At 38.7% G+C, this 24,493-nt stretch overlaps 1 protein-coding gene across 1 annotated transcript; it reads right to left on the bottom strand.

Moving 5' to 3' along the window:
• Positions 1-836: 836 nt before the first annotated feature.
• On the bottom strand, positions 837-24,493 carry psmd9 (proteasome 26S subunit, non-ATPase 9). Its single transcript, XM_056744523.1, has 6 exons — positions 24,170-24,493; positions 20,196-20,298; positions 18,279-18,466; positions 17,869-17,970; positions 17,649-17,737; positions 837-1,131 (listed from the first exon to the last, which is right to left on the bottom strand). Exons 1-6 carry the CDS (start codon positions 24,290-24,292, stop codon positions 1,104-1,106), a joined length of 633 nt encoding a protein of 210 aa, XP_056600501.1. The 5' UTR covers positions 24,293-24,493; the 3' UTR covers positions 837-1,103.

Genomic DNA, 24,493 nt, shown 5'->3' with positions numbered 1-24,493 from the left:
TACTTTAGAAAACAGTCATGAAAATATTTCAGCCCACAGAAGTGTGTCATTCGTGATTTATACGTACATTTTAGATGTGCTCCTGACATTTTATTAAGGTTTTAAAATTAGTCGCAATTCTTCAAGCATGGGTTAAAAATATTTGGACGTAACTACATCCTTACACATATAACAACCAGCCAGTAGCAGCATTGCTGATCAATGGTTCTTCTATCGATATATGCTCTTTCCAAATATTCTGTGAGCCCACGATGATCTCTGACAACTTGATTCCCCTATAACAGTGGTTCTCAAATGGGGGTACGTGAGAGAAACTTACATTTAGGAATAAATACTGAAAATCAATAATTTATATATGAAATTAGTACTACAAAAAGACGCATAAAAATGAATTAATACATTTAGATATAATAAAGGTATGACTCTCATTTCACTGTATTTTAAAGTAAAATGTTGTTGTCTGGTCAAGGATACTTGGCTTGAAAAAAATCATAAAAATGGGTACTTAAGCCCAAAAAGTTTGAGAACCACTGCCCTATAATAATCAAACACAACAGTACGTTCGAAGACGTGAACTGATGATGTGAACTAAATGTATAAGTTTTTGTTTATTCAAAGAATTTAGAAAAACCCTGGTTTCATAACCTCAGACCTCTTCCTAAATGATGTGTATGACATCTGGAGTTACATTGTCAGTCACTTGTTTATTTGTGCACTCTCTCATTTGTCAGTTTTATCTCTCATAACTTAATAATGTCTTTTTATTTTGAAGTCAATCAAGACCAGAACCTCAATCCACATAAACACCACAGGCAGTTTAGGATTAAACATGATGCTAACAGAGCCACAGTCATTTATTTTTTATATATGTTGCTTGTATGACAGTGACAGAAAATGAAAAATTATCACTTCAAGTATGTCATTTTATTGCAGTTGTGTAGTTTTAGACCCTTTTGTTACCTTTGTTCGACAATGCATGCATTTATACTTCCATCAAATTCAAATGTGCACTGCAGTGTAGCATTACAAAAGTAAAAAGGGCAAGTGGACATCTTGAAATCCAGGATGTGTTGTTTGGCTGGAAAACTTTGTACTTCCACTGGTCATCGGCGAACTGGTACTAAGTTGCATCTATTTTTCAGAAGAATAAAAAAAATCGATTAGGTCCTCATTTGAATAATTTCTTTTCCACAACAAAATGTAGTACCAGTTTACCACGTTTTATCAAAACCATGCATGTCTTCAAAATGTGGTGAGCAAAAAATATTAGTGTATGACTAGTTATATTACTAACTAGTCCCGATAGCCACGTTGTAAGTTTACTGGGAGGATTGAAAGCAACCACATAAACTGCAGCAACGGCAATATTCAGATTTTTCCACTATGCTGTCCCCTCGTTGTTTTACAATTAATTCATGTATACTCAATATTAAAGAATTGTAAAAAAAAAAAAAAAAAAGAATTAAGAGAAACAATTGCAAAACTTTCGACCTTCTGCCACATGAAAACCAGAGAAAGCAAACTTAGACAAGGAAAAATGCGAGAAACGGGGAAATACATTGAATATGAGGTCTCATTTAGCTTACTATCCAGCCATCAAATCGCAACTGCCCCATCAAGGCCAAGCCTCCTCAAAAAGCACATCTGAGGTTGGTGCCGTTAAACAGTTAGGGTTAAATGAATTCTTTGCGCAAGTGGTCAAATATAGCTGTGAAAGTGATATACATAAATGTCTTCTGCTGGGAAGATGTTTTCGTTAAGTGTTTATGCCCCAGAACCATACGGCCGACAATATTTCAGAAGTTCTTTGTCACACATTTAATGAGTGGTCCCTGGAAGCAAAAATTCTGTCGTGTATTACTACAGACAACAGGGCAAACACCGTAGCAGCTGTGAACAAGCTGGCATGGCCGTGGCTGAACTGCTTCTGTGACAATTTACATTTAGCACATAACGTATTTCCCTACATTTAGCATTGGCATTATTGATCATTATGTAAACATTTGTGACCCTGTGAAATCCCAGGCTAAAGATTCAGAATCTAATTAATAATGAGATAACAAGCACCAAAGATTAATTTTCAAGAAATAATGTTAAGATTTCAATCTTTACATTTTTTTTTCTCATGAGAATTTGTGTTGGTTTAATAATCAGACTGGGTGGCAGTGTCTGTCATGAAACCTGGTCCATTATTCTGCTGAAGAGCACATATACGGTGATCATAATACAAATGTGTAATAATGATTTGTTTTTGTATTGCATGGTATTTTGGTGATAAGTCTCTTGCTGTGCTGTTGAGCATGTTGCGTGTCAAGTTTTGAGAAGCATTGTAAATGTATCATGTGGTAAATGTGATGGTGTAATGATGAATGCGCATTTTTATAGGAAAGCACAGTAAGGTACTGTGGTAAGTTCGTGTGTTGGGGGTGGGTGACCTTTCACAGAGGGCCAGGGCTCAAACGTCGTGGTTCGCTACTGCAATTCAGTAGTTTGACAGACCATAGTAGCCCCTCCTTTCTGTTGCTGGCTTGCAAAGATGAATTTAACTTATTTTTTCATTGTTGTTACAAATATATCGAAATAAATAATTATAACGTAAACTACTTGGTGGATTATTTACTTAACTTAAAGTAAATCAGATAAATAAAGTCTTATTTCACTTTAACTGCATACATTAAACAGACAATATTTTTTGTAGGACTGTGCTTCCAGATGGGCATTAAGCAGAAAATGGTGGATCGAGTTTTAGAGCAAATCCCGGCTATCAAACAAGTTTTGGTAGAGCTGGCTGAAGCTGTCCTTGAGTTGGATCTGCTGTCTGAATCAAATCACTGCATTCTGGCGCACTCTTACAAGAAAAGAAAGACAATATTTGCTTCAACTGACTTGACATTCCAACCACAATTTGCTGGTCAGAATGTATTGACCTACACAGGTTTTTCAAGTGCACTAAATGACTTCTACTGTAGCAGCAGCTAATCACATGACGTATGACCAAAAAGAAGCTCCTACGCAAATATTACACAATCAAGTTGTATTTAAAAGTCTTGAAATAAAAATTTAGACAAAATGCTTTTCTACTCTTATATATCACAAATAACAATGATGTTAACACAAAGCCGTGGTCAGGAATAGAGGTGGGCAGAATGGCAAAAAATCTATTTCATGGAATGAGTCATTTTATTTCACATTAACAATATATTTCATGAAACAATCTCCCATTATAATTATATATCTTATACCTCATTTTTCTAAGAATGACTTCACCAATTTATTTATTACAGTTCATTTAAATGCTCACCATAGTTAAAATGTAGGCAAGTTATGAAAATGTACTAAAGATATCAAATTAAGTTCTGATAATAATATCGATTATTTATTTAAATTTATCTTCTGGCTATATCATATGTATACAGAAGAAAGATAGTCATACTGTACTGAGAGTCGACTATATGACTAGTGCTATAAACTGGTGTTAATGGGGTCTGTACTGTAGGTATTTATTGCTCTTCACTCTCATCAGAGTGTCATATCAAAGCCCTCACGCGACGAGAATCGTCGTGCATTTCAACGCAAGTTTCACCCTGGCTCTCCTGAATTTAACCTTAATTAAATCTATTAACAGCTTTACAAAACAACCTGACTTCTGAAATACGTGTTGATAATGAGGTTTTTTACATGCTGGCGCAGATCCTTGCATGATTTGATTAGATTCAACTTTATTGTCATTACACATATACAAGTACAGTGTAACGAAATGTAGTTTAGGTCTAACCAGAAGTGCAATTAGCAAGTGCAAGATATACAGTGTGAATAAATACAGAATACAATATTAGGAAAATACTTACAGTGGGCCTGTACTATGAAAATATGACAGTCGGTATGTACTATGAACAATATAAACGGAAGGCTATATACTGTGAACATTAATGTACAGGTGGTTATGAACAGATAACAATATAGACTCTACAATAGTGCAAGTGACTTGAGTGTGCATTAGTTACAGACATTAGCTATAAAGTTACAGTGCAGTAGATGAGTTGATGCGGTTATTAAAAGTACGGTGCAGTACATGAGTTAATGCAGTTATTCAAGTTATAGTGCAATACATGAGTAGATGCAGTTATACAGTTACAGTGCAGTAGATGAGTTAGTGCAGTTATTGAAGTTACAGTGCAGTAGATGAGTTAATGCGGTTATTAAGGTTACAGTGCAGTAGATGAGTAATTGCGGTTATTAAGGTTACAGTGCAGTAGATGAGTGAGTGCAGTTATTGAAGTTACAGTGCAGTAGATGCGTTAATGCGGTTAATAAGGTTACAGTGCAGTAGATGAGTTAATCCAGTTATTGAAGTTATAGTGCAATAGATGAGTAGATCCAGTTAGTTATGCAATAGATGCAGTAATGCAATAGATGAGTTACAGTGCAGTAGAGAAGTTGGTGCAGTTATTGAAGTTACAGTGCAGTAGATGAGGTAATGCAGTTATGAAAGTTACAGTGCAGTAGATGAGGTAATGCAGTTATGAAAGTTACAGTGCAGTAGATGAGGTAATGCAGTTATGAGAGTAGTCCATTAGTCCAAATGATCATTCAGTGTAATATTCCTGGTGTGCAAATGAGCAGTATAGAGTGCAAATGATGCTATGTGTGTGTAAACAGTCCGGTAGAGCAGATAACATGAAGTACTGGAGTGTACAGTTCAGTCATGCATGGCAGCCCTGTAGTGCAATGTAAACAATGTAATAGCAGCATTACAGTTAAAGTTATGAGGGGTAGTGGAATCAGTGGGGGACAGAGTTCAATAATGAAACAGCTCTGGGAAAAAAGCTGTTTCCTAGTCTGCTGGTTCTTGTCCGGAGGCACCTGAAGCGCCTACCGGAAGGCAGGAGAGTAAACAGTCTATGAGCGGGGTGAGAGGAGTCCTTGATAATGCTGTGAGCTCGACGCAGACAGCGTTTCTTCTGGATGTCCTCAATGGAAGGGAGTGTAGTTCCTGTGATGTGCTAGACTGTTTTCACCACCCGCTGCAGTGCCTTGCGCTCAGCAACAGAACAGTTCCCGTACCAGACTGTGACACAGTTGGTCAGGATGCTCTCTATCGTGCAGCGATAGAAGTTCACCAGGATAGTTGAAGACAGTTGGTTCTTCTTCAGTGTCCTCAGAAAGGAGACGCTGGTGAGCCTTCTTGACCAGGCACGAGGTGTTGGTGGTCCAGGACAGGTCCTCCGAAATATGGGTCCCCAGGAACTTAAAACTGGAATCACGTTTAACAGCCGTCCTGTTAATGTGGATGGGGTCGTGTGTGCCTCCTTTCGCCTTCCTGAAGTCCACGATGATCTCCTTTGTCTTGGAGGTGTTAAGGAGCAGGTTGGTGTTTGAGCACCATGTTGTCAGGTGCCGTACCTCCTCCCTGTAAGCAGTCTCATCGTTGTTGCGGATGAGACCAATCACTGTTGTGTCGTCTGCGAACTTGATGAAGGAGTTAGGTCCATTCAAAGGTCTGCAGTCGAGTGTGAAAAGGGAGTAGAGAAAGGGGCTCAGTACGCAGCCCTGTGGTACACCAGTGTTGAGGGTGATGGTGGTGGAGCAGATGTGGCCTAACCTAACAAAGTGAGGCCTGTTCGTCAGGAAGTCCATAATCCAGTTGCAGGTTGAATTGTTAATGCCTCAGTTTCCAAGTTTGATGATTAGCTTGGAAGGGATGACGGTATTGAATGCAGAGCTGAAGTCTACAAACAGCATGCGTGCATAAGTGTCCTTATTATCCAGATGTGTGAGCACGGAGTGCAGCGCCATGGACACCGCATCATCTGTGCTCCTGTTGCTACGGTAGGCAAATTGGTATGGGTCCAGTGTGGATGGAAAAGAGTTTTTTAGTTGTGACAGGACCAGCCGCTCAAAGCACTTCATAACAATGGGTGTGAGTGCTACAGGGCGGTAGTCATTCAGGCATGTCGGGCTGGAATGTTTTGGAATGGGCACAATGGAGGTGGATTTGAAACATGCTGGAACCACAGCTTGGGCGAGGGACAGGTTGAAAATATCTGTGAAGACCCCAGCGAGCTGCTTCGCACATGCCCTGAGTACGCGAACAGGGATGCCATCAGGACCAGCAACCTTGCGTGCGTTTATCCGGCTTAGTGCAGTGTAAACATCTGTGGAGTTTAGTGTGATGATTGGGTGGTCAGTAGAAGGTGTGAGCCTGGTGGCGGGTTCCTTATTGTCTCTCTCAAAGCGTGCATAAAAGTCATTAAGCTCGTTCAGAAAGGCAGCATCTGTGGCTATGGGGATGGAGTGGTTGGGTTTGTAGTCACTAATGGCCTGGATGCCCTGCCATATGCGTCGAGGGTCAGAATTGGTAAAATTCTCCTCTAGCTTCAACTTGTAGCAGTGCTTGGCCTTTTTGATGCCCCTCTTCAGATTTGCCCTGGAAGTACTATAGGCCTGTGCATCACCTGATCTGAAGGCGGTGTTGCGTGCTTTCAACAGGAGGCGCACTTCCTTGTGATCCATGGCTTCTGATTTGGGTATATGGTGATCTGCTTTTGAGCTGTGACACTATCAATGGTGGTATTGATGTAGTCCAATACAGAGGAGGTGTAGCGGTCTATGTCCGTGTGAGAGCCACTGATGGCCTGAGAAGCAAACATACTCCAGTCTGGGTGTAGAAACCTTTCCTGGAGTGTAAAGTCTGCCCCCGCAGGTCATACCTTGATGGTCTTCACAGATGGCTTCACACGATTAATGAGAGGTGAATACTTGGGGGTGAGGAACAAAGAAAGGTGATCAGATTGACCCAGGTGGGGGGGGGGGGTCGCGGTGTAAGCTTCAGCCATGTTTGTATAGACATGATCCAAAGTTTTGTTTCCTCTTGTGTGGCAGGAAACATGCTGGTGAAATTTAGGGAGCACTGTCTTTAAATTAGAGTGATTAAAATCTCCTGCAACAATAAATGCAGCCTCCGGGTTAGCAGTCTGTTGTTTACTGATGGCTGCATGAAGTTCTTTCATAGCAAGCTTGGCATCAGCATCCAGTGGAATATAAGCTGCCGTTATAATGGTGGAAGTGAATTCCCGTGGCAGATAAAACGGTCTACATTTAACCATGAGAAACTCAAGGTTGGCCGAGCAGTGTCTCCCGACAATAACAGAGTTTGTGCACCAAGCTTTATTGACATAAGTGCACAATCCACCTCCTCTTGTCTTACCGGATTCCTCTGCCGTTCTATCCGCCCTGTGTTTGTTTTAGCCCGCTAACTCAATAGCGTTGTCCGGTATGCCGCTGTGTAGCCATGTTTCCGTGAAGATTATGACATCGCATCATCAACAACAAAAGACTTTTGAACTGCAGAGTCGAATCTCATCCATTTTGTTCACTAATGATCGTACATTAGCAAGGAAAATGCTGGGTAAAGAGAGCCGGTGTGGTGTTAGCTTTAGCCTAGCTCTTAACCCTCCTCGCTTCTCCCGCCTTTGTTTATGATCTCGTCGCCGCCGGCGAGCACTTCCGCCCGGCCGTGTGGGGTGCGTAGCATCAGGTGTTTTGCCGATCTCAGGGATGAGCACTGCGGGTGAGAGAAGGGCTGGACTGGAGCGGATCGCTAAATTAAAGACTGACAGAAGGTCAAAAGAGTGTTTGATACGTTGATTTTTTACGGGTGGATTCATTTATTTGTTTTGTTTTTTCGGAATAGCGGACAATTTGCAGAGCAGCGAGTTAACCACACCTACTTATTTACATTCCGCGGAATAGAAAAATCCCTTAGGGTTGACATTTTAATCTGCGGTAACTGAATATTCCATCATTCCACCCAGCCCTAGTCAGGACAATCACTCATTGAAATACACCGAGTGATTCATTGCGTGTTCAGAATTCAGAAGTTTTACATAATTGATATTGCATATAGGAATTTACAGTCTGTTTAATATTTGACCTGTGGTTCTCTCTGCTTTATCTCAAATGTGTGCTTTCACTGTGCGTGTGTGTTTGCGTGTGTGCGTCGATGTGTGTAAGTATGTATGCATATTGTGTGTGTGTGGAGCATTTGTATGTCTGTCTTTTGTGTATTCACCTTTTCTTGTTATTACAGGTGTATGACTTTAGTTGTTTTACTTGTAGTCAATGTGTCTCATGAACAGCTGCTTTTTAACAATGAAAATTATAAAGTTGAGTTGAGTGTTCATAGAGAGCAGTTGGTTCTCGTAATAATGTTGTCAATTTACTCACCCTCAGACCATCTTGAGATCTGAGGCAATCAACTCCTTACATGCCATGTCATTCAAAGTTCAAAAAAGCAGATAAAAGCAACAAATGTAATCAGATTTTCTCTTGACGACATATAAGTGTCTTTTCGTGCAATAATTATTTATTACAAAAAAGTCTACAGCTTCTGTATTTGACTCTTCAGACGGATATCAAATCGCACCCAAGTGCCCAACTCACTACTCACCGACATTATGAAAAGCCTAATGCAGAGACATTTCTTGATTTATGACAACATATCCCCAATGTATGTGAATGTAGCCTACCAACATGTACACGTGAATCTTTATAACTTAATCCAGGGTTAACATTGGAGAAACGCAGCTGTGTTTGCAGACAGTGGTATTTATTCCATATGGGGGATATATACTGATAATCCAACGACATTATAGAGCACATTCGGTTTTAAAGGAAATAAAGATAAATCATGTTAGATTTGGGTTTTGCCATTTTTTATGAATGAGGTGCATCGCAATACACACGAGCAAACAAGCACAGAGTTTTGCACAGGCACTCTAATCTCATTTGCTGTATTTCTCAATTTTCACAAAACATTACAGCTCTGCATGCAAACAAACATTAAATGAAAACAATCCTTATATATTGAAAATGCATTCAATCAATGCTTTATTTGGTTTGAATCATTGAGCAATTTTTTTATGTATACCCTTGTTGTTAATCTGAAGTGCAAGCGAAGTTTTAATGGTTGGAATGGCCCCACTTTTTAACCAAAGCTTTCGCGCATGTCTGTTCTTAATCTTTCTCCCTGATTCGTGAAGCAATCTTCGGTGAAATTCGCTGCACAAACTTGAACATTAGGGTTTTACTTTTCTGGAACAGTGTTGTAAATAAAATGTAACCATGTGTTTTAGTTGTATCATCTTTTGGCAGGGCAAACAAAGTGTCTTTCTTTACCCAATGAAACACAGCGTCTCCGCAATATGGCTAAGTGGTTTGGGTGGTCTTGGTCATGTCATGTTACGAAGTGACGTGCATTTGCCGGGATGTTGTTACACGAGGCATTTCAGGCAGGTCTCGGTTCACATTGGCTTTTAGATAGAATGCATCTTTTGTTCGGACACATTAATTTTACCAATTTTACATGTCTAATACATGCATTGGCAACTTATAACACAACAAAGACACAGTAAAGCACATATTTGCGCCATATGACCCCTTTAACTCTTGCCGGTCTGCTGAGTGAGGCAATGATATTGACGCGTCAACTCGCGCTGTGTGAAGATCGTAAATAGACTGCCACTCAGCGGTAAACAAGAGTCAACACACATTAAAGAAGTACCGCCGCAGAGACGGCAGCGGCGGAAGGCTCATTCTGGTTGAGTACCTACAGTTAAACATTTAGGAGGCTCTGTTATGTTCTGGGGCTGCTTTGCTGCATCTGGAACAGGGTGCCTTGAATCCGTGCAGGGCACGATGAAATCTCAAACTATCAAGGCCTTCTGGAGAGAAACGTACTGACGAATGTCAGAAAGCTTGGTCTCCTCCAACAAGATAATGACCCAAAACACAAAGCTAAAATCACCCAAGAATGGATAAGAACAAAATATTGGACTGAAGTGCCCTTCTGAGTCCTGATCTGAATCCTACCGAACATCTATGGAAGAGCTGAAACTTCATCAAACCTGAGACAGCTGGAGCAGTTGGCTGCTTTTAATTAATTAAAAAATTATGCTTTTGAAACTGTGAAATAACGCTGTCCACTTTCTTCATTTTAATGTAAGCCACTGTTACAGTTTCCTCCATTGAAAGCATTGAGAGATTTTAGTAAAGTCTAATTTCTTATAGATTTCAAAGAAATCATTACTCTCACACATTAAAAGACTTAGGCTACAGTGAAAGCTGTTAAAGGAATAAAATTGAAGTTCATGTTTTACCTGTGTAGGGTAAGCTGTTATTGATATATCCATTACAGATGAGGTGAAAATGTTATATTTATTATTATTGCTGCACTCCTGTTCTTTTCGTGAAAGGCTGCATGGACAACCAAAAAGCACTATCCGGATCTATCAGGTAACCTTTAATTTTGTTCTTTATGCTTCCTGATTTTATTTATATTTTCGGTAATGACAGGTATGGATCCTCTTTAAGATGATGTCCTTTAATTATCTTAATTTTATATATTACTATTATGCAAGGGGATGTATTGAAAATTGTTCAAAATCGTTCTTTACAGAGTTTTTTTTACAGTGTATTATTTTTCTATTTTAGTTCAATATCAGTCTCTTCATTAGCTTGTGACTTTCCTGTGGTGTATTCTAAAAGCCCGGGATTTGCACGGGATTAGTATTAACTGGGGACCTCTAGTCATTTGTAATAATTGAAAAGGTTGTCTGTGATTTTAATGCCATGCGAATTGGTCATGTCTGTAATTTGTAAAGTAAAAATTCCGCCGCAAATTACTAGGGGTGACCCGAATAGATGCTTGGATGGGAGGAGCATGATTCGACTACCAATCTCAAGAGTCGAATCTTTGCAGAGATGTTATGCAAAGGGGATCATGCCATTTTGCGCCGCCAAAGATATTTATATTTAAATTTATGATGTATAGAAAGGGACATTTATTAGGTTGGGAACCGAAACCCCCAGGGCATACGAGCGCAAAGTCTAGCTATGACCCAGCACAGGATCGCAACTCTCTGCATCTTCTGTGCTTCAGCACGTTAAGCACGAACATGCAGATGACTCGCAAATAAATATGTACACCGTTTCCAAACATTTGTTACTTACTGAATGTTTGGGCATTTAAATATGAATTAACACTTTGTCTGTAAATGCACGTAGCTTAGTTTGTTACTTAGACTGAACTCTGTGCTGCATGATACAAAAAATAATATACCTCATATCGCATTCATTCTCTGCAATGGAAGCATGTGTGCATGTCAGTAGGCCCAAAGAAGCGCAGGAAAAAAGGGACTTTTTGACTGTTTAAATGGTAAGAAACTTTATTGTATTCCTCCTTAACATGCAGTAAATAAAGTAACCTTATTGATTGTTCATTGGTAATGAATGTCCTATATTCCTGTTTATTGTAAAAAAGAATTCATTATTATCGAGTAGTTTTGAAAATAGTTTTGAGGCGAGTTCTGTTCTAGTAAGGCACAGTATTATTTAATGGAAAATCTCCATTAATTTTACTACATGTGGCTTGTGTTTTGAATATATGTTGTATATATAGCCTGCATTTCAGACTTTTTGCCTTAACACATTTACTTTGGACATTGTGACTTGAACCTGGCTTAATTAGTTTTTTATTTATTATAAATGTATACTCTGTTCTAAACAAATTCTGTAAATGAATGTTTGATTGACTTTTGGTGCATCATTGTTGCTCTGCACTTGCGCTGTGCTCTTGTGGCGTTGTCCCCGCCAGTGACGTGCGGTCAGGGGAGGTAGATTCTCACTTGTCATCATGAAAAAAACAAATAATGATAATATTTTGAACTTAAATATAACAAGCTACTTCAGTTCGGTATCATACTTCCTGATGCTGTATTAGCATCCAAGCTCCTTGACACCACAGGACTCGATGTCAAAGACAAACAATTAGCGCACACTGCTTGTCCTGCTCTTACATTTTCTGAAATGAAGTCAACAATGAAACAAATTTTTGCAAAAAAAACATATGCATGAAGGTCACATTAATACGACGGCGTTTTAGTGCCACGTAAAAAAAAAAAAAAGATTTCGAGAATAAAGCCGAAATGTTACGAGAATAAAGCCAAACTGTTACGAGAATAAAGCCGAACTGTTACGAGAATAAAGTCGAACTGTTTCGAGATTAAAGTCGAACTGTTACGAGATTAAAGTCGAAATGTTACGAGAATAAAGTCGAACTGTTACGAGATTAAAGTTGAACTGTTACGAGAATAAAGTCGAAATGTTACGAGAATAAAGTCGAAATGTTACGAGAATAAAGTCAGCTCAGAGTGAAACCGCATAATGTGTTTCTTTCTTCATGTTATTCGTCTTGCCGAAATATTTGAATTTGGCACCACATACTTTGCACATAGTATGGCTCTTTTCAACGATACCTTTCTCTTTGTCTGAAAAAAATCCAAAGTGTTACCACACAGCTGATTTCAAATTTGATGGAACAGGTCTTAGTCAGGTTCAGCTGTCAACGGATATTTCTATTCTGCGCACCATGGCAATTTGAACTGAATACACAATTGATTCTGAATTTTTGAGAATCGATTCTGGATCGGTAGATAATGAATCGCGATGCATCAAGTTTTTCTCCCACCCCTACAAAATATACCATCGGTCAAAACACATATCATTGGGTGAAAGATTGTCCTTACAGAGGGGAACATGCCAAGATAGCAGAGAACTCAGAGCAGTGTAACAAAACACTGTTTTCTAAAGAAACTTTATCTGACACCGAGATCTTCATGGTTGAATCCTTTGGGTCAGCATTAATCAATATAACCTGTACCAGAACGGTTTGTCGACAGAGATGGTTTGATCATTATGTCACTGGACAAAAATCAGCCGAGTAGCAAACACGGGAGTACATAGACAGTATATGGCCTTCAGATTTGTCGATGGAAAAGTTGTACACTCTACAAAGAAAGTCAAGATTCCAGCCACAATTGGACAAACTTAATACCACATAGAAACTGAAATAGTTCCAGCAGATATCCCATTACTTCTGGGCAAAACTTCACTAAAAAGAGCAGGCACAGTTTTGGATCTTCAGAATGACAAAGCCATCATGTATGAGCACCCTGTAACTCTTGAACTCACCTCATCGGGACATTACTGTGTGAATCTAATGTCTAAAGATCTCTCATGTTATACTTAAAAGCGTGAAGATTAAGTTCTAGCTGTAACAGAGAACATGACTACAAATGAGAAAAAGTGAGTACTCTTAAAATGACATGCCTCTGTGGACAGACTTAAAAAGCTACTAGCCATACTCGAATGCACTGTGATCCTTAAAGACACAGTAGACAACTGTGAAATATGTGTGAAGCACTGCAGACCCAAACCTAAACCTGCTGTAGGACTGCCCATGACATCAATCTACAATGAAACTGTGGCTGTGGATCTGCATGAATTGGATACAGGAGTGTGTAATCTCAATGTAATTGACCACTTCACACGATTCAGTTCTGCATGCATTGTGACAAAAAAGCAAGGGAAATTGTGAAAAGCTTCATACATTGCTGGATCAGCATTCATGGACCACCAAGGAGACTGTTCGGTGACAATGAAGGAGAGTTCAACAATGAAGAAATGAGAAACATTGAGGTGAAGACCAATGCAGCATATAGTCCATGGAGCAATGGTCTTTTAGAGAGACACAATCAGACTCTGACCAAATTACTTTTGAAAGTAAAGCATGACAACAGATGTGATTGGAAAACTGCCCTAGACTGGGCCCTGTTGGCAAAAATACTTTGCAAAACGTACACGGGTTGAGTCCTTACCAGCTTGTTTTTGGACAAAATGAAAAAACTTTGGAATGTTCCAGCGTGAGCACATGGGTAGGGCAGCATATTTCTACCTTGCATGCTGCAAGAAGAGCGTTTACAGAAGCGGAGTGTTCTGAAAGAATTTGAAAAGCCCTACGAAAACAATTAAGACCCACAGACGAAAGGTATAAGTCTGGTGACAAAGTGTACAAGAAACATGCAGACAGTACACAGTGGAAAGGCCCAGGTGTTGTCCTTGGCCAAGATGGAGCAGTGATTTTTGTGAGGCACGGAGGAACTTATATCCGTGTTCACCAATCAAGACCTCAAAAGACAAATGACAACTTCACAGTCCAGGTGGAAGTACAAAAACAACAAAATCTTGGGGAGAGATACCGGTTTGCAGCTCACAGAAATTGTCGAAATGGGTGTTAATAGCATAACTGGGAGCTTGGAAAATTTACAGCAGGATGAGGAATGTGATGGTGATGATATATCACAGCAGGATGAGGAATGTGATGGTGATAATATATCTACCCAGCCAAAGGAAGATGTGAGAAGTCATGAGCACAAGGATAAAGTAGGACAAACAATAACCTATACAGACAAAGAAAATGGTGAGTCTCGTACAGCAAAAATTCTTGTCAGAGCTGGAAAAATTACAGGCAAACAAAGACACTGGTATAATCTACAGTACACACATCCCAGCACTGTTGCTGGTGTTACTGGATCCTACTAATTTAAACCAGGTAGATGACCTACAGGTTGTTTCTCGAGACACCACAGTAACACATTGTGATCAAAATGAGAGTGATGTTCATTACTGAAGATTAGATTTTTGATTCAGCAAAAAAAAAACAGAGCTGGCTAACTGGAAAACTCTGTATACGAGGAAGTTAAGGACAATGGCCAAAAATCTTTCAGCACGAGGTGGGTGTGCTCAGTCAAAGAAGCACTTTATGGTGTAATGTCTTAGGCTAGGCTAGTTGCAAGAGGTTTTGAATAAATTAATGTCAGTGACCTTCCTAAAGACTCTCCTACTTGTGCTTCAGATTCTCTGAGAATGGTTATGGCACTCAAATGTCAGAGGAAATGGCATTTTGTGGGTTGCAAGACAAAGCAGACCAAATGTTATATGTGACACATCTATCCTTGCTTCTTCTACAAAAAATGCTAATGTTCAGACTTTGCATGATGCTAACAAGATTGTGAGAAAACTTAAGTCGGAAGATGTGACTCTTAAGTTTCAGGATCTGGGAAAAGCCAGCTCATTGAAACTGGTGGTGTTTAGTGATGCATCATTGGGAAATCTTCCAGATGGCGATACTAAAAGTGGTGACCTGATATTGTTGATGAGGGGGAAAATGACAATTTAAAAGAATCAGAATAGTTGTCAGAAGCACTTTGGCAGGGGAAACCTTGGCACTTGCTGATGGCGTTGATGATGGGATGTGTCAGTCAGCACTCTACTCAGAAATTACAAATGGTAATAATTTGCCAATTGTCTGTGTAACTGACAATCATTCTCTTTCAGATGCTGTGAAGTTGACGAAGTCAGTTGCCGAGAAGAGGCTTCTTCTTGAAATCAGCAGCATAAAGGAACTAATCCAGTCTGGAAGTATCCAGTAAATAAAACAAAGAAAAAAAGGCGAGATAGTTCATTTCAGTGTTTGCTCCTCTCCACAAGGGGGCGCTCAAGTGGCAAGGGAACTTGAATTTGGGCTGGAGAAGGGAAAACAAGAATAAAAATCATAACGAAACATTTTTGCCTTGTCATTGGATTTAAGGTTGCGGATTAACACTATAAATTTGTTTTCTGTATGATTCCAATAATTTTATTATTTTTTATAGTCAACATCGTTGAATTTGCACATTTCCTGCTCAGATAAACAGGAGAAATGCGATGTGCGGCAGCGACGAGGCGAGCCTCACCTCGGACTGCACTATCACTCACACACTAGGTTGATGCGTGCAATTGGCACGTGCCTGTTGCTGTTTCTCTGTTTGTCACCAATATAATGTTTGCAGGCATTTATTATACACCCTCGCTTTCAACAGACTGCCGCATATCTGCCATGAATATATGTGACACAATAGTCAAAATTGCTAATCGGACATAAAACCGCAGTTAAAAGGCACAAGGTGAGGCAGACAGTAACCGTGCCACAACTGAAGGGGGCAGATATGAGCCAAACAGTCAGGATGACTTTAACAATAAAGTTACAGAGATTTTCGTAAAGAAAGATAGGAGCATGGACTTCATTTATAAATAAAAATAAGACCATAAACTGTTTTCAATTGTAGACAAAAAAATTGTACCAGACCAAACAAAAACAAATAAAAATTATAAAATAAATTCGAACTTAAATAGAAAATTCTTTAGTTTTAATGTTATCATTTTTTTGGATGTACTGCTCCAAAATCTGCTCCTCATGCAGGATTGGGCCACTTTTAACTATTTTTATTACGTTTTAGTTGAAAAATATTTGGCTTTTGAATGGCAGTAATGAATAAATCTTGGCAAATTCCGGTGTGCGAAATATCAACGTGACGCAGAACACTACATTAAAGAGAAACTTTACCCAAAACTGGGTTTTATCGTCATTTACTCACCCTCAGGCTGTTCCAAACTTGTATACAATTCTTTGTTCTGCTGAACACACAGGAAGATATTTGGAAGAATGTCAGATATCATGCCACATTGATTCCCATAATATTTATTTCCATACTATGGCAGTTAATGGGGAATGATATCTGGGCAAATCCTGTGTTATAGACTTGATCGAATAAAAGCTCAGAGAATGTTTTTATGAAAAGTTTGAACCATCTGTTTGCATTTTACTGAAATCCTTGTTAATAGAGTCTAATCATGAGAAAAAATTCAGTCTATGAAAAAATGTTCTATTTAAAAAAGAGGAAATAAACAAGCGATATGGATTTGACAAAAAGGAAACCTGGTTGGGAGACGACAAACTTTGTTGGATTTCTGTAAATTATAATGTACAACCCTGAAGCAATTATACCCAACATATGGAGAAGGGATACCTCTTCATAGAACATAATAGCTATATGTAATAATAGTAATTGTATTTTCATTTTCATGTGCCCATTTATGAGGAATTTGGACCATTATGGATGTGATAATCCTGAAAATGGTACTTTCCTGACTATGAAAAATCATGCACTACATATAAAACAAATGCTTTGAAAACTTGAAGAGACCAAACATGAGTATTTAAACCACCAAATGTTGATATCTGTGCTATCTGTTAATCAAACATTGATTAAAAACTATTTTTTCATGGTAAGGTTGGCATTTTAATGGAATTGCCCATCCAAAATTCTTCCAAATATCTTCCTGTGTGTTCAGCAGGACAAATAAATTCATACAGGTTCGGAACAATGCAGAGCTGACTGTAGAATCGAACTCTAAAATAAAGAATGTTTCGAGTGTTTATTTCATTTTTATGCGTCAGTGGGTTTGTTTCATTATAAGTGCAGCAATTTCTAGAATTATTAAAGCTAGATTTGCTGGAATTACAGTATTTACATTTGAGCCCTGAAATGGATTAAATAATTCAGCAATAATATTGCATATTGTGGGGGTAAATTTTCCAAAATCTCCCAAAAAGGGAAATTTCTTCACCATGACTGCCCATTGTATTACTTCTTATAATATCCTGCATATTAACCCTTGATAATTTTTAATCAAATTCTGAACCTCGGTCAGAGCCTGTGGCCGTGTGGAGAGTGCTCCAGACATGTAGCGCAAATGCCATTTTGGCAACCCGAGTTGAGTCAAGGTTCGAGGTCCTTTCCCGTCCCACCCCTTCTCTCTCACACTTCGCTTCCAATCCTCTCTACCACTGCACTGTAGGTTAATAAGGCCCTGCTATTTATGCTAACGCCTTTCTTTGTTCATTAAGGTATATATCTGTAGAAAAATACCCCAGTAATCCTTTTCCAGTCCACTTCTGAGGAGTCACAACAAGATGTGTTTCTTGTCCATTCCGAATTACTCCAACACGTAGGATTTTCTGCATCATGGATAAGATAAATAATTCAGTTAGACACATTGAAATTCAATCTTTATGTAATAAATAGATGTATAAAGATGTGACTAAACTATAGTTATTTTTTTCACTGCATGTAGAGAGTTGCAACGCACCCCTTCACTGTGTTGAACAACAGAAGCAATGTCATGCAGATTGCTGAAGTTTTGTGTATTTACAGAACCAAACTCCATAACCTCATCGCCAACTCGTAAACCCTAAAAGTAAAACAATTGATAAAGTCTTATTTAAAACCAGGTTTACATTTTCTCTTATTAAAAAACAACCATGAACGGACAACCACATTCTATAACAGTTAACTGTAATTATATCATTAGTTTGTGCTGAGACTATAATCTGACCAATCAGAACAAAAGAAATACGTAAATCTTGTTACCTTGAAATAACATGGAAAATTAACCATTCATAAAAACTAGAAAAGTTTCACAGGGCCATGTTGATTTTACAAGCTTTACATAATGTGTGAATATAACTCATGGAAAGTTGATTCGAAGTATGAACTTACCCCTTGAAAAGCAGGGGAGCCCTGAATTACAGTGTCGACAATGGCAAAAGGGGATGACATGGACACCACCTGCTTAGCTGCTTTTGTGCTTGCATCGTCCCTCTCGTGCCCAAGCTTTGCATTGGCATGCAGTGTATGAAGTGCATTTTCTATCTCTGTCATTAGAGCTTTATGGTCATTCTGTAAACCTAAAAAAAAAGAGATCTGATTAATCACAATTTGGATATGGCAAATTAACATTATCTAATGCAGTTATTTACACTGGTTGTAGATGTAAACTTCAGAGCAGTATGATCTGTGTGAAAATGTGTATCTTTTTTAGATGTTTTTAGAGAGTAAGTAGCATTAGATCATGAAAATTACATTTCATGCAGTGTGTTATGTTGCCGTGTTTGAAAGTAAGCAGTCTGCCAAGTTGTAAGTCCTAAGGTGAATAAATAAAAAAGTTATTGGCTTGTAAAAAAGGGAGTCGACTCTGAATCACGCAAAAGAGACGTGTCTCTAACCACCGTGTCTCTACGTCACTAGACATAGTCCCCGCCTACGTCTTGCTGGGACTGCTGCGAAAACTTCACTCTCTCCTCCCCGAAAACACTGTCAGTCATTCGTAATGTGTGTGCCGTCTAAAACCTGTGTTCTATGTTGTGAAACTAAGTGCATCTTATTTAAAATACCAAAGGAAGAACTTCTGAGGAAACAATGGTTTCAATTCTTTTCAAATGACACCAAAGGAGTATTACCCCAGGGTTTTATGGTGCGTGCGTCATTTCACCGAAGATTGCTTCAGTAATCTTGGCACGTTCACTGCAGGAGTTGTAAAAAGACTATCCTTGAAAGGGGGAAACACCAACCTTATTTGGACCTGTTAGCTCCACCGAATCACAACCTGTAAGTGTGACTATTTTTTTTTGTCTGAACTTCAAGAAATATTTGTGTACTTTTTATCTGTGTTTAGCAACATGTACCGTTATTTCTGGGTTATTTCAGTTTGGTAATCTATCTATGAACCCGGCTAATTTAAGTTTTCAATCTATTATCGTCTATCCATTATCTATTATCGTCTCCGGATGTTTCTAAGCCAGACTCGGGCTCAAACTGGTAAGGTAAAATCCCCGCCATCTCTACCTATACACTGTATATACTATATAACCTGTAAACCGTAATCCAGCAATGATGGTAGGTGTTCCATTTGCGACACATGATGAACGCTGTAACAAGTTCAAGGGATGGGGAGAAGGAGGCGGGAACTGGCTAACGTTCAACAACAATTAAAAAAAAATAAACAAACCACAAAACGAAAGAAAAATGCCGGCAGCTTCTACAAGGTCGACTGCCGGCCACACAAACATAAAACCTAACATAAAATCCAGGCTTGGTCCTCTCTCCGGTAGTTTTTCCTTTTATGCTTCCGATCTCCTCTAAAGAGATGCGATACCCGTGCAACGCGCAGCTGACACTCATTATCATCACTCACTCTCTTCACGCCTTGCTCGTTACAAACGTGTTTCACCAATCACAGCAGACTACACCACCTGACCAATCACATGACACTTGGCTAGCGGATAGGAGGGGATTAGACGGATGAATTGTGGAATGAATGATTTGAGAGTCAGTCAAGAAGTAAGGTAAGAAAAATTACCTATTATTACGACATAATAGTGTTTTTACACCTTCTATGTACATAAACTTGTTGTTGGACAATCCATAAAAGAGTAGGACCTTAAAAATCATGTGCTACTTACTCTTTAAATATATAATCTAGTTTTTGAGAGACATTAGTAAATTAGAGCACTATTCAAGGTATATTCAGGGCATTAAAAAGCTGAAAGGAAAAGTCTGTATTATAGATGGCCTACATAACAATATTGCTGTGCTTTTTAATAACATTATTCTTAAAACAGATAAATATTTACTCACAAGAGATACTTTGCCTTGCTGTACGGACTGCATACAAATCCACATCAGCTCGAGGAAAGCCCTCAACATCAACCAGAGGAGCATGTAATCCTACATCACCCTGCTGTGTAATATGTTTGTAAAAAGTAGGTAATTTTACATTTTCACAAAATATCTGTTAGATGAAGGTTACAGAATGATACAGTGGCAAAATGTATTTACATTACATAACATTAACTTTTTTTACAACCAGATATTGGAATAAATCACTGTAGAAAATGTACAGAACTCCTGCCATTTTGAAAACTCTGCCTACTTGCTCTGGCCAGGCGCAGCGCAAATCAAAGGGCTACACTGAAACCAGCGGCCAGGGCAGTGCATGCAGCATCCTGTCTGAAAGGCTCATTACTATTTCAGCAACATTTATATAACGAACCTGAGGAAACAACTGAGGTCCAGTAATGCACAACACGGTCGCGAAAAGACGGAGGGGGCCTGTTAAAAGTTTTTGCATATTGGGCCAGACCTGAATTGCTACGAGAGAGAGAATCCGATATTTAACCGATATTTTGAACCAAAACATATATATATCTGGTATAAGAATGAAAAATATGTTCAAAGTTAAGAATAACGAGCTCTGACAAAAACTTTGCCCAAAAACCATGGTTACTACACTTAAGGACAGAATGAAACAATACTCAGAAGGAATGCACTCCACTTGATGCACTCGCTCTTAACGATGAAACTGTTTATTCTCGGAGTGGTGATCGTTCAAATGGAATGTTACCCATCCGTCAACTGATGCGATATCACTGAAGCAGCTCGAGCTAGCAAATGCTTGCAGTGCTAGAGTGCAATCCTTTCAGTGTCTCCAGGCTTCCATGTTGATTGGCCGTAGACATTTCGCGTAGTAACAGTTGCAAAAACAGTACGCTTATAAAAGCAGTGTCAGATTAAATAATGTAACCAGTTTATTAAAACCACTTATGCAAGCGCAGCGAAGAACAGACAGTGTGTTGAAGCCCATAGCATGCAACTATCATGCCTGAACGAACGTCTGTAACCCTTGTCACCCACTCGGAGTACAGTGTAAAACCAGCAACAATTTTGCCTTCAAAACTTGTTAAGAGAATCGACCAGCAGAAGGTAGACCTTACAGAGGTATGCCTTTTTTTTAAGGATAGAAAGAGTAGAAAAGAAAGCGGTCGATAGAAGTCAGAACTAATCGGTCAGGTGCTGCCGGAAGAGATGTATTTTCAGCCAATTTTAAAAGATTGCTACAAATCTGCTGATCTTGAAGCAGCGGGCAGATTCATCCACAAATGTGGAACAGATCCAGAAAAGGTAAGTGAGAGAGATTTTTTCCCCTCTTTGGGATGGCACTACAAGACGTTGTTTCTTTACAGAGCGGAAGAATCTGGTGGGTACATAAGTCTGTATTAGCGAGTGAAATGGGGGTGCCGAAACAGTGGTGTTCTTGTAGGTCAAGAGCAGAGCTTTGAATTTGATATGAGTGACAATAGGGAGCCAATATAACTTAATGAAGGGGATTGACGTGTGCTCTCTTCGGTTCATTGAAGACCACTCTTGCTGCTGCATTCATCTGTAGAGGTTTTGTGGAGCAAGCTGCACTGGGAGTCCAGTCCAGACATTGCAATAGTCCAGTCTGGAAAGGACAAGAGCCTGGACTAGGACTTGCGTCGCATGCTCGGACAGGAAAGCTCTAATTTTCCTAATGGATTTTCCTAGTGGATGAACCTACAGGACCGGGTGAAGTTTAGGTGATCATCGATTACCACTCCCAGGTTTCTGGCAAGGTGTGATATTCGATGACCCTAGTTGAGTGGAGTGGTTGTGATGAATTTTAGGGTCGGCTGGGATTACAAGCGGCTCTGTTTTTGCAAGGTTCATCTGCGGGTGACGGTCCTTCATCCAGAGCAAGATGTCACTTAAGCCTGTGCGAATAAGGATCTCATTTATTTTCAAGGTTTTATCCACCGTTTGTGAATAAAGGAGGCTGTTTTTAAGTGTTTGGGTATTATTTCAGGTGCTGGGTTATCTAGGGTGTATTCCAGAAAGCTGGTTATGTGACATACCCGAGTAAATTTAAGGGATAGTTATCTGGTAATCCCAATTTTCGGTACCAAAAACGGAGATAACTTTCAGGGTGTGTAAGTAACCATTGCAATTTACACATGATTTATGACATTGCAATGTAAGTCGCTTCGGATAAAAGCGTCTGCCAAATGCAAAAATATAAATGATATATATAATTTTACAGCAATATTACAATTACATTTCCAATCTCACCAATCGCAATTTTTTTAATAACTTAATTATTTAGTCTTTTAAAATGAAATTATCTTTAAATAAAATAATGTAAGCTCTTATAGTTAAACTTTATGTTTTTATATTAAATGTTGCATATACTCCGAATTATTTTCATTAAAAAAATCTCCAAATACCACTGGATGAATATACACATCTAACAATTTCCAAAAGTTAATGGATGTTAATAGTGAAGTATTTTAACTCCCGAGGAATGCATATCAGTACTCTTGTCCACTTATTAAGCAATATTTGATGCATTGGGTCAAAGATAGTTGTGGCCTAATGGTTAGAGAACAAGATTCTAAACTCAAAGGTCTCAAGTTTGTTTCTCAGGCTTGGAGGTTTCCAAGGCTTTATTAGGTGACCCCCCAATGCGATCACAATGGCATATTGTTCACATATTTAAATTCTTAATATAATTTTAAATCCGTTGACATAAAAAATACATTAAAAAACTTAGACTTAAGTTTTTTCAAATTGACTGTATTCCTTAAAAATGTCTTTCTGATCCTCAGCCTTCTCCTACTGTTCAGTATTGAAAGGCCTTTCTCCATATTACAATTAGCCTTTCAGGATATGCCATTTCCACCTCTTTTAACATTTGGAAAGCCGTGGCCTTTAAGCAAACAAAGTAAAAAGAAACAAATAAAAAATCTAAATGTATGTGTATTTGAAAGGAATATATAAAGGCTACATGATTATTATATATAACTGAGCCTAACATTTTTAACAACTCTACCTCGGTCACAGCAGACCTTCATCCTCTGCAAATGAAATATAATACATTGTGATTATGTAGTAGTTTCTAGAAAGTCTCCATTAATATGAACACATCTGCAATGCAAAGTCAGTTTTCAGAAATCCAAATTAACTCGATTTGTTTAAGGAACATACAGAGAAGTAACAAAAAAGAGGTTTATTACTACCTTCCAAATTACCAAATGTGATCAAATAGACACACACAACACAATTTTGGTCAAATACCATGGTAAACACGTTCAAATAACAGTTACAAACATCTCCACAAACCTACAGTTTATGTAACAAAGATGGTGAGCCATGGTGAGTATATATTTTAAATATTATAGTATAAAAATAGTGCATATTTTTAAAATTAAATAATTCAAAGCGTTTATGGTTTTATAAACATATAACCTAAATAACGTAAATTAACGTTGATTTACAGTCAAAAACGTTTAAATTCCAGGCCGTTTTCTTGGTGACTCGAGAAATCTGTGATCCATTGGCACTGTCTTCAACTTGTTTCTGTGAGCGAGCGTTAACTCTGGGTATCTTTCGGGAGGTCGATTAAACTAACTGTCCTCGGGTGTTTTGATACAGACATACCCCGAGTAAGCAAGGTTTGGGTTAATCAACCGAGAGTTCAGGGTTTAGCTGATGGTAAATTAACCCTGCTTTCTGGAATACACCATGGCCCCAAAACATGGGTAGGAAATAGCCTATTACGTATTGATTTTGATGTTTTTTAAAGTAAAAAAACACGCGAACGTCATATGTAGACCTCATACAACAGTATAAAACAATAAACAAGCCCAGTTCATCACACCTTTAAACAATCGTGGTTCATTTTTGTAAGGGTCGTTTTACGCAATCCCAGCTTCAACAAAAGTTTAACTTAAAGTACATACTTTAATCAAACTTACATCTTGGAGCATGTCGTAATATGCCTTGATTTGTTCTTCAATTTCATCCTTTCTTTTCATCAGCACTCTAATGTCCTCTTCTGTTACACTTGGTACAACAACGTTTATGTTTTCCTCTGTCATTTTTAAGGCAAATTTGCCAGTGTCGTTCTCTAAGATAGCACTTAATTTAAATAATAACCACTCTGAATTATTTGATTTCAAGAAATTGTTCAATAACTTGAACTAAAGACAAACCAACACAACTGGTGCGTCTCTTCTTCTTCCTCTTCCTCTTTAATCTGCGGCAGACCAGACGCAACAGATATGTGCTACTGCCCTCGA

This window comes from Triplophysa dalaica, chromosome 1 (assembly GCF_015846415.1).
Source record: "Triplophysa dalaica isolate WHDGS20190420 chromosome 1, ASM1584641v1, whole genome shotgun sequence".
Taxonomy (NCBI): Eukaryota; Metazoa; Chordata; class Actinopteri; order Cypriniformes; family Nemacheilidae; genus Triplophysa; species Triplophysa dalaica.
Note: the sequence above shows the minus strand (reverse complement) of the source record. Positions and strands in the feature narration are given on the sequence as shown.

What these genes read in the sequence shown, in the direction of transcription:
- psmd9 (XM_056744523.1), bottom strand. Translation starts at nt 24,292, where the DNA reads ATGACAGAGGAAAACATAAACGTTGTTGTACCAAGTGTAACAGAAGAG. An exon ending in ATTACGACATGCTCCAAGAT is followed by an intron (nt 20,299 to 24,169) that starts GTAAGTTTGATT and finishes CATATTACACAG; the next exon opens with CAGGGTGATGTAGGATTACA. An exon ending in GCTCCCCTGCTTTTCAAGGG is followed by an intron (nt 17,971 to 18,278) that starts GTAAGTTCATAC and finishes TTTTACTTTTAG; the next exon opens with GGTTTACGAGTTGGCGATGA.